Source organism: Puma concolor, chromosome A2, assembly GCF_028749965.1.
Source record: "Puma concolor isolate L17-30 chromosome A2, mPumCon1.1.hap2, whole genome shotgun sequence".
NCBI classification, from domain to species: Eukaryota; Metazoa; Chordata; class Mammalia; order Carnivora; family Felidae; genus Puma; species Puma concolor.
Window position 1 is genome coordinate 79,510,409 of NC_141668.1, and position 11,308 is coordinate 79,521,716.

The 11,308-nt window shown below is 39.2% G+C and overlaps 1 protein-coding gene across 3 annotated transcripts in view; it reads left to right on the top strand.

The window, feature by feature from the left end:
* The window catches only part of ELAPOR2 (endosome-lysosome associated apoptosis and autophagy regulator family member 2), a 184,950-nt gene extending 173,908 nt beyond the window's left edge, over positions 1 to 11,042 (top strand). For all 3 annotated transcript variants that reach the window (XM_086696794.1, XM_086696795.1, XM_025929776.2), the window contains one exon: positions 8,264 to 11,042. In XM_086696794.1, the coding sequence (XP_086552920.1) occupies positions 8,264 to 8,323 (60 nt within the window). In that variant the 3' untranslated portion in view covers positions 8,324 to 11,042. The remainder of the gene's footprint in view (positions 1 to 8,263) is intronic.
* Positions 11,043 to 11,308: the final 266 nt, after the last annotated feature.

The following is an 11,308-nucleotide window of genomic DNA, read 5'->3' on the forward strand; positions in this document are numbered from 1 at the left end:
AACCTTATATAAGTGCATATAACCTCAACTTTCTTACTGATAATTATGTGTGACACAGCCAAGAGGAGATTATCCCTTTCTGGGGATAGCCATGTTTAGTAACTGAATGATCTTATTAAATGTGTGGACTAGGAGGAGGTGAGGGAGATAGAGTCAGAAATCTTTTGATTTGATTTTTGAGAAGGCCCTTCTAATGGTCAATGATATTTTTCAACAGTATGAAGTGTCGAACGTCAACTGAACACCTGTACTCTCAGCCCATATTCAGGTAGCTTTGGTGATAAAAAGGGCATCATTTTAGACTGGAAGTGATTCATAAAGCCACAAACATTAATAAGATTGTTTTCAAAGGCCATAGTGGTGTGGCTAGAGTCAACAGATCAGACTGAAAGAGGAACACCATAACCTGAACAGGCATCACAAGTGGTAAGGAATTACTGACAGCCCAAAGAGAGGTGATCAGAGATGTGACATACATAATCAATTTTCCAGGGAAAAGCTGGTCAACTTTTGACCTGAATCCCAAGTCTTGCATGCTGTGGTAACCTCTGCATCCAAAAAACAGTCCTTTACTTTGCGCTCAGTGTGTGATGCCAGATTCATTGCCATGGTGGACAGAATGATGGGTCCGTGCAGCATTTTTGGCAGTCCAGTGCAGTTTCTATCATGTGCTTAATTCCATTTGATCTTTTCAGACAATGGGTCCTTAATGGAAGTATCTTCATGAATGACCCAGATGATTTGATCAGCTAAGATTTGTTTCTGGAATTTGTTGCCCCAAAGGGGAGTAACTTTAATGTGCCAGTCTATAGTTTTCCAAGTGGCAGACCAAATAGTCTATTGACTCTTGGCAATAGCTCAAGAGTTACTGGAGATAGAATAAGGTTTATCAAGAGAAGTACTGGCCACAGCCATGAGAGTGGCTTTGGGTTCTGCCCACTGAGCCAGACAATTTTGTAGGCTTTCAGTTATTCATACCTGGTGTTGAGATAGGACAGCTACAGCAGCTGGTCGACACTCGTTGGGTGTCAGATCAACCAAACCATCAGTGAATGCAGCCCCAATCATGTAGTAGAACTTTGGTGAACCAAGGGCCAGAGCCAGTGGCTTCATTTTTGGAGGTGGAGTAGGGGATAAAATTCCCCCCGTAAGGTATGCTGCCATATTTTCCTGTGAGGCTGAGTTGCTGCTGGGAAGTATCAGCTATATTGCTGAATACATCATTTATATTTGACAAGTGAGGCTTATTATGCCCTTTCCACCTTGCTGACCCACCATGAACGGGACTATCAGGCTATGGCGTCACAAGCTGCGCACGGCAGTGGCTTTAAGTTTTGTCAAGAACTCAGTAATGAGCAAATAGTTGCTTTTCAAAAGGACTACACCTGGTAGCCATATCAAGGTGATGAATCTAAAATCCCAAAAGATGCTTCTGGGAGAAGGCTCTTTATCATTGCTGGAGTCTTTAATTGGCAGCAACATTAATGACTGAGAATTGTAACACAAACTGGTCATTAGGGTTGTGAGGCCACGAAGGTGGAGAGCATGATTCAACTTACTGGACAGTACTTAACATAGCCTGTTAGTTTGGGCCTGCCTCAAAAGATACTACTTTGTAGGTTAGCTGATAGAAGACAGCAGGGAGCCTATTCAAATGAAGCCATATTGTCTCCAATAGCAAAGTGTCTGGTAAGGTGCTGGACTGCTTTTCCATGGCTGGCAGATGGCAAATCTAGTCACATAGTCTCCAGAACCTTTAGTCAATTAGCAGGTTCCTGAATTTTGTTGGGGTTTCTCAACCATCTTTGTTGGCAGAAGTCTGATAGCACAGGCAGGGCTATTGAGATTGGGACTTTTAACTTGACACCAACAGTGCATCATTTGGGTTGCGACAACTTTGTGCATCAGAAGATGGAGAAACTTCTGTGTAGTCATGACACAGGCACTTGTTGCAAATGGCAGAGGAATTAGGAACCCTTGGTATATTCTGCTAGCTCTTCTCTGCATGGGACTGTTCTTGACCAGGGGAATCTCCTCTGGTACTTAGGAGATGAGGATGTATAAGCATATTCATCTCCTACTTTTTCAGATGTAGAAGCAGCAACATCTTGAGTAGGCCTGTAGAGCCCTTCACACAAGGTCACATTATCTTACCTTCCCTGCTGAGAGCCTTGCTTAAACCCCATTCATTGAATTTGCATGTCCCTCTCCTATCACAGGTTCTGGTAGAATGGTGACTTTGGTGGCTGCCACAACGAGTGATAAATGTTTGAATCCCTTCCCTCCTCAGAACTCCCTAGCATACTCAGATGGTTGTGCATAGCCTTCTTTCCCTCTCCGTGACAGGAAAACTAATCATCTTTCTCTTTAAAGCAGCTAAAGTCAAGGTAGATGAGGAGGATGGAATTAAGGGTGCAGAGACAAAGGCAGTTTCTGTGACAGCAAACAAGGCATGTGTTTGCTTTTGTTTTTAAGCAGCACAGCAGTTGCTCAACCAAACTTCCAGTATTTTGGTCTATGTGAAATCCTATGTTGAATGGCAAGGTTATCATTCCTAACATCATCTGTTTCAGCTTTGCGACTCCTTAGCAAAATTGATTTCTGTCTGAGGCTGAGGGTATTATGTCCTTTTGTTGATTTAGGCTTGACTCACATATTGGAGCCTTTTAAAAACATTTTTTTAATGTTTATTTATTTATTTTTGAGAGAGAGCACAAGCAGGGAGGGGCAGAGAGAGGGGGACACAGAATCTGAAGCAGGCTCCAGGATCTGAGCTGACAGCAGAGAGCTTGATGTGGAACTCGAACCCATGAACCATGAGATCATGACCTGAGCTGAAGTTGGACGCTTAACCAACTGAGCTATCCAGGGCACCCCTTCATTTTCATCAATCTAAATTATAGCCTGGTTTTAAAATAAAGGATAGGGGAAGTTTTCAGGTGGGGCTGATCATACTAACTTATGAAGATTCCTTTGGGTCAGTTTCTCATTCTCCAGTGACCTTCTGCATTGTAAACCCAATATGGGGCATGAAGAGTCTCAATACTAGTCATAGCCTCACTAGGTTTTCCTGTGGGAATTAGTCTCAGGGAAATCTCCCAGAGAAGGCCAAAGCTTTGTTACTGCAGTCAAGACCCATTACAAAATGTCTGAGATTTTTATAGTCATCTTTGATAAAGTTGGCATGGTAGAGTACAAGAGATGTTTATTCCTAGGATGGCCCAGCTGGTGCATTCTTTTTTTTTTTTTTAATCATTTTAAAAAATTTATTTAGTTTTGAGAAAGAGAGAGAGAGAGTGAGCATGAGTGGGGGTAGGGCAGAAAAGGAGACACAGAATCTGAAGCAGGCTCCAGGCTCCAAACTGTCACCACAGAGCCCGACGCGGGGCTCAAACCCACGAGCTGGGAGATCATGACCGGAGCCTAAGTCAAAGACACTCAACTGACTGAGCCACCCAGGTGCCCCAGCTGGGTGCATTCTTAATGATCATCTATTCCTGCCACATCATCTCCAAAGAGAATCAGCAAAAATTCTAACAAGTCACCTAGTTTCTGCCCTTAAGTAGGTTCCATTTTTTTCTTTAATGGTCATCGTAGGTACATATCTCTGTAACCTCTGTGTGAAAAAGGGTGAAACCTTTTCCTATAACAATGAATTTTAGTATTATTTGTTAGCAAGGAACACAGCTGCAGCTGATGGCCTGATTGGTGAGGAAATCCTCCTTCTCAGAAGAGTGTTAACAACATCTAGGCCACCATTCAGACAGCTGACCCGTGAAATTTTGGAACCACTTCCCAGAACTCAGTCTACAACTACTTCCTCAATTCCTTTTCATTTGTAGGCAGTGAAGTGGACGACAATTTTATTACCTTGTTGAGCATATAATTTGGTCAACCAGAAAGATACCTTTCTGTCAATTTTCCATCCTCATCAGCAAAACAGTGAAGAACTATCAAGGTTCTGAAACCGCACTATACTTGCTAGCCAACAAATTAGCCTGCCATTCTTTCTTGGACATTTTGAAGACAGGAGTCTGCTGGGTCAGAGACAAAACAAGTTTATTACTTGCAGCAATAGCAGTAGTCAAAACAACAGTGTTTACTTTGTTTCCTCAAAGCCCCAGTTACTACAGAGTGAAGCAGACTAGATGACACACAGTGGGTTATGTTATAGAAAAGGAGCCCTTAGCTTGGGGAATCTGAATGTTTTATAACAGTCAGGAAGCATGTCTGCCATTTGCTCCACAGAGAGGGACAGTATGAGAGCTGTAGGCAAACTATTCTTTTGTTCTAGAAGAAGACTTTACCTATGTCATCCAAGGCTTTTTGTAATATAAGCATATTTGCGAAGATTGTGTACCATAACGGACATTGAACATATTCCTCCCAAGCATTCAGAAACACAGGAGACCCATGGAGAATTACCACCATCATTAGTTTACTTAAACTTCTCTTGCCTGATTTGATCTTGTGATTCCTTATTTGTAAGGGCATTGTCTTATAATGGAGGAAGCATTTAGTGCCAGGCAAGATTTTTAGGACAGAGTGACCTCTAAGCTGAATGCAAAAGAAAAAGAGGGAATTACAAGTATTAGTAAACTTTTAAGTGTCTCCTCATATTGCAGGACCTCCTTTGTTGTTGTTATATGGCCAGAGAATTGAAATCTTGAAAGGCACCTGAAAACAATCACAGGAAACGTAGTGGAAGATAAAGTCTTTCTCCCTGAGAAGGCTCAGTGCACCTAATTCTGTTTTGCATAGCAATTCTAATTGACAGAATAATTTAAAAATTGTTTAAATGAAAATTTAAAATGTTATGGGAAAGCTGAAAGAATTATACAGTGGTACAGTCATATACCCACCACCTAAATTTTACATCTGATTTATTACCTATCTTTCTAAATCTCTATCCCTCTTTCATTTATCAATACATATTTTTTTTTTTGATGAATTTCAAAGTAAGCTATAGAATTCAATACGTTTCATGCCTAAACACTTCAGGATACATATAACTGATGAGAGAATTAAATATTTTCAGTTTTTTCTAAGGGACAGTGTTTACATAGAGTGAAATGCCCACATAACAAGGATGCAATCTGATGAATTTTGAGAAGTGTATATGCTGTGTCACCCCAAATCCTATCAAGAAATAAGATGTTAGCCTCACCACTGAAAGCTGACTCACGTCCTTTTGCATGCAACTGATCCTTATCCTTATCCCCCCAGAGGAAACCACTGAAGTAATCTTTTTAAACTGTAGATTCGTTTTATCTGTTTTAGAACTTCGTGTAATTGTAATTACACAGTGTGTAGTATTTTGTGTAAGTTTTCTTTCACTCAGACAAATGTTTTTGAGATTTATCTACCCTCTGTTTATCAGTAATAGATTCATTTTTATCCAGGAGTAGTATTCAATGAGATGGATATGCCAAAATTTGTTTACCCATTCTCCTATTGATGAATACTTGTGCCATTTCCAGTATCTAGCTCTGAATAAAACTGCTATGTATACCATTGGACAAATCTTAATAGTGTGTCCTTTACATTTTTTTTTTTTTTTATGCTTGGCTTTGTAGAGTAAAAATGGCTGTAAGTTTCTTAACTGTCTTCATGTCATTTAAGATTTGCTTTATCTTATATATTCTTATTCATGTCCTAAAGGCCAGACCTTATTTGGTATTTTCCTACCAATACACTGGACTTGTCAGGTTTTATCTATAGATTGACTTTTCTTGACTTTCCTCAGCAACTTTAAAAATATATCTTCAGGAATTTTTTTCAACTTTTTTCTTTTATTTTTTCATTCCACCATCATTCATGGAACATTGTCTGTTAGACACTCTGCCCGGTTTTGGTGATACGTCAGAGACTATCTAGTTTATTAGTGCAGGACACATGCACATTTTACACATACACACAGACACACCCACACAATGATCATCCAGTATGATAAGAGCATTGAGTTAGAGTCTTGTGGAGAACACAGGAGAAGGGAATGCAGTAAAATGGGTAGTGATGAGGTAAGGAGAAGCTTCTGGAAGTTGACTTTTGAGTAAATTCTTGAATTCAGAACTTAAAAAAAATCATGTGTATGGCATCTTTATTTAATGCATGAGTAAACTGATATCTAGAGACTTTTCCTTATTTGTCCAAGGGAGGGTTAGGTAGGAATTAAAAACCCTATCTGCTAGTTCAAGTCCAGTGTTTTTCCTTCTGAAATGTAGCATTTCAGTACATATTTATAACCACTGATTGACAGCCTACCATGGGGTAGGCCTGGAGTCATGTTTTGGGAATTAAAAAAAATGAATAATCTGCAATTCTGCCATCCGTAAGTCTCAGGTAGTGGTGCTGACTCCACACACACGCGGATGTGTTTGGATGCATATACCCCACCATCTCACCAATAGGAGCAAAATCCCATGGGAACACAGAGGACATGGCATCTAAAGCTGTATGAAGCTAACATGATTCTATAAAGTGTTTTCAGTGTTTTATTTCAAGTGACGCCTTGAGGATCACCAGCAGGCCTCTTCCTCTTTCCCCCTCAGGAACATATTGAATCAAATTGTCTCCAGGAAAGGCCATAAATATCTTGGATTTCCTTTTAAGTTTATTGCTGACACCCTAAAGCTCTTTCCCATGATGCACTGTAGGCTCCTTGAGGACAGACATTTTGTATCCCTGAAGTCTAGTCGTGCTCTTGCAGTGCATTGGTGCTTAATAAACATTTGAATCATCAGTGGTTATTTCAATAAAATGAAGTCCTGTCAACAGGAGGCTTCAGGCAAGCTTCTTCAGGGCCGCAGAGAGCACTGAGGAGATGTACATCCTGCCCTCCCAGGGCCATGTCATCTCAGCATGGGCAGGGATAAGTGATAGGTTGGTGTTCATGTGGTGACATTTTTCCTATAATCCTTTCCCTCTAGCCCTAAAGCTTGTCTGAAGTCTTGGACTTCACTCAAATGAGAGAAAGCACAAAAGCAGCCTTATTCTTTCTGGCAGGCACCCAGTGTCTACTCACTTTTATTGTCTCATTTGACTTCTCTACTTCAGACACACATCTGTTTGCACCTAGGACTGGTATGCCTCCTATTTCCTTTACTTTAAAAATAATGTGGGGAGCCTGGGTGGCGCAGTCGGTTAAGCGTCCGACTTCAGCCAGGTCACGATCTCACGGTCAGGGAGTTCGAGCCCCGCGTCGGGCTCTGGGCTGATGGCTCAGAGCCTGGAGCCTGTTTCCGATTCTGTGTCTCCCTCTCTCTCTGCCCCTCCCCCATTCATGTTCTGTCTCTCTCTGTCCCAAAAATAAATAAACGTTGAAAAAAAAAATTAAAAAAAAAAATAATGCTAGTTTCCTTCATCTCTATCCTCTTTGAAAGCATAGTCACCCCATTGCATTCCAGTAGAATTCAGAAAGTTTTTTTCTAACGTGAGAAATCTCTTCTCTTAATTCTCTTTTTCCCCGTTAAAGATTCACTTAAAAATTTGTTTAAGTTTATTTATTTTGAGAGAGAGAATCCCAAGCAGGCTCTGTACTATCAGTGCAGAGCCCAACTCAGGGCTCAAACTCATGAAGTGTGAGATCATGACCTGAGCAGAAATCAAGAGTCAAACACTCAACCAGCTGAGCCACCCACGTGCCCCAAGGATTACTTATTTTAATAGGCTACAGTTTGAATGTAATACATAACACAAGCCAGCAATGATGGATTTGAGTTAAACTATTGACATTACCTGATGACTTGTTTTTAATATCTTTAGTAAGTATATGCCCAAAAGATTTTCCTAAAACGTATCAGTGAATCCTAACGATCTTATGTCTTATTGGTGCTGTCCTCATTTATTTCTGCTGTCCGTCTTCTTCCATTTATCCTATATTATCTTGAGAATACGTAGTTTATGTTAGTTCTCTTTTGTAAAAAATTCACATGTCAGGGTCATCTATTTTGGCACAGAGGTCAGATATCCCTTTGGGAAGGGTCTCAGTGGTTTCTTCACAAAAAACACAGCTACATCTTTTTCTATCTATTGCAGTAATGTGTTTGCTTCTATTTTGGTTTGTCTGTCTTATCTCCTGGACATCAAAAGCATCCTTTAGGGTAGGCATGCTATTTGTTTTATATCTGCCACTTCCTGTAAAATCCTAATTACAACTGGCAGGTATATTGATTGAAATGATATCCAGAACTTTCCTTCTGGACCCATAAGATCCTAAAATCTTACTGGAATGTGAGTTGATTTTGTTTTTTTTTCTTCATAGGAAAAAGAAGACCATTTTGAATCTGTTCAACTGAAATCCTCAAGATCCCCAAATATATGAAAAGACAGTGCCGTAGCCTTCAGACTAAGGAACAAAGAAAGCTGATCTCTAGTTTCAGAGGACCGTAGTTTAGATCCTGTCCTCATATCCGGCACATTGGTGATCTCACAGAGGAGGGCCATGCCGCTGAAAAGGGAAGGAGGTTGAAATGTTTGATTGCCTTATCACATGGTCAAGTATCTTGCCAAAAATAGGAAAGCAAATGGTTTGGGTCTCAACTGAAGATGAAGCTCCACTCAGGAAGAGATTTATCTGTAAATAGACATAACTGGAAACCAAGGTTAAGCCCACCAGTGCACTGCTGATGCATGCCATATAATTAATGGGTAACTTTTATTCTTTATAACTTCTACATAAAAAGTATGCTTTGGAGGGCAGATTTGAACGTATGCATTGTGATCCCATTTATGTCTTTTCTTTGGGGAAGATTTGAAAAAATCTTAAGGTAGAGTTTTTTTTTTCCCATTATTTATTTTCCTGACATACCTTAAAACACCTTTTCTATTAAAAAATCATGAACAAAGAAAGACAGTAAGTTTTTCATTTTTTCGTAGGGTCTTTCTTGATTTCAGAAGCCTGAGTAAGTAACTTTTTAGGAAGAGTAAACATGTAAACACGTGTTCGGGTTTTCTACACTTCCATTTGCCTTTGAAATTTCATCCTTGTTGGAACTGGTAAGAAGGGCTTGAATGAAGGTGTTGAAGGAAGACTAAAAAATAAAAAAAAAAAAAAAAAAAGGCCAAGAGAAGCCAGACTTCCCATGAAAACAAGCAAGCTGACACGATCATAGAAATCAAATGGCTTAAAACCATTTATGTAATGTTTGAAGTATAATTTTAAATGAGTGAGAAAGCTTGTTTATAAAATCACTTGCAAAGTCATGAAGAAGAAAGGGGGATGGCTTGTGTATAAGTACAGATAACTGTGAAAAGGTATTGGGATAATTTCACGGTTCACAGAAAATGGCAGTGGGATATTTGTTGTCTATCAATCAGCAAAGGTATATGGTTATTTTTCTGTTAACACATTGAGAATTATGACTTTCATAGAAATTTTTCATTTTGAGCAAATAAGGCAGGAATTCCATTTTGGACCATTGCATATAATTGTATTCACACTAAAAATGTGGTTATACCATAAGTAGTTATGAAATAAGTGTTGTTCTTATTCAGAAGTGATCCAGGTAATCGTGATATTTCCTCTGATGGATGGGTTTCTAGTATTAGCACGACTTGAATGTTATTTGTTGAGAGAAGTTTGGAAGAAATTGGATTTGACTAATTTTGTGTAAACTTTAATTGTTTCAAAACTGGGAAAGAGGGGAGTTTATTGATCATTGATGATCTAAGGTGCTCCGGTTTGTTTTCAATAAACAGTAATCTTTGTAGATCTTAATCTAGATTTCTAAAAAGACTGGTGATTGCCTTAGAGGCAGGCCACAGGGGCAGTGTTTGTGTGCCCCAAGTCTTTGAATGTGGTATGATTTGTAATTTTTGATTCAGCAGGTAATGTCTTTATTTTTGTGGAAAATGGGAGAAAAATAAATAATGGTGCTTATTCGGTGGGTAAAACACTGGACCATCCTGTTATTGTTGAATGAATGTTTGTTTTGTGTACATCTTTGCTGTGGGATTCATGAGTCGAGATGAGGCTGCCATTATTTTATTGTTGTGAAATTCAGGGAGGGCGTCCCTTAGCATAAACCTTTTCCATGTTCAATTTCTTAAATCTTATTTTTTTAAATAAGAGATTATTAGAAGAAATTATTTTGGCCTTGCTCACATTTCCCTGGTAAACCGTGCTGATGAAACACGTTCCCCAACTTGATCCAAATTTAAACAGAAGAGTGGCAATCCATTTGAGATGCCCCTTTTCAGAGGAACCCCGGCAAATGTATTCAGGCTGCACAGAGTCAGGAGGGTCCACAGAGTCACCTGTCACCTCTCTCCATCTTAGGCTGTGCTCCATGTGTGTATGTACCAAGCCATAGAGATAATTGGGATTTGCTCCCAGGTAGCTTCTTTCTTCTCCTGTCACTGGACTAAAATCTCTGACATGTCAAAAAATGCCTTAAATTTTAATGAACTCTCTGAAAATGTAGTTGGTATTGAAGAATTTATTTATTTTATTTCTAATTTTAGGTATAAAATAGATTTTGTCAGCTCGCCCCATCTTTGGAAAGGAGCTGCCTTTTCCCTTTGGATCCCAGTGATTTGTCATTTTATTCCAAGCACTGAAGAAGTGTGACAGAAAGAGTATCACGAGGAAAATATTCAGACCAATCTTAGCTATAAAATTTACTGGAGTTTTATGTCTTGCCTTTGCAGAACACAGTGGAATGTTGAAAGGCATAAACAAATTAATCATGTTTCTGTGACTTTTAATAGACATTTGTTGTTTCTTTCCCCTCATAAATGGTAGAAGAAGAAGTTGTAGGTTATTTTTCTAAGAGGCCCAGGTTTTGAAGCCTTAAATACTTCGTTAAGTCTACGGTTGCCTGTAATATCTCTTAGCACTCTGTCAAAACATATTTAAATCAATTTTCTGCTGGATGAGACCATGTCTTCTATGGATAAATTACATCATGCCATTTAACACTGTTGAGCAATTTGATACATGTCCACTTGATTTAAAAGACTGAATTTTATGCTTGTTGACTTTTCTCCTTTTTGGTTGCTAGTAATCAAGTCCTTTGCAGGATTAAAAATGTTTCATAGTATTTTTGTGTAGACTTTTGTGGTTATTTTCTTCCCAAGGAGAAAATATGGTTTAAATGCTTATCTGGAAGAATTGCTTGGGTCCAGTCATTTATTAAGTGGAGTCTCCAGGTTCGTAGGTGGAGGGTCATGATTGACTGTGATTCTTCAAGACCCTCTGGGGCATCTGTCATTGGACATCTCTAAATAGAACTACCTCCTATGCTTCCTGGTCATTCCTAATGGGAAGCTAATGTGCAGATCATTTCTCTCATCCGATGAAAGTGAA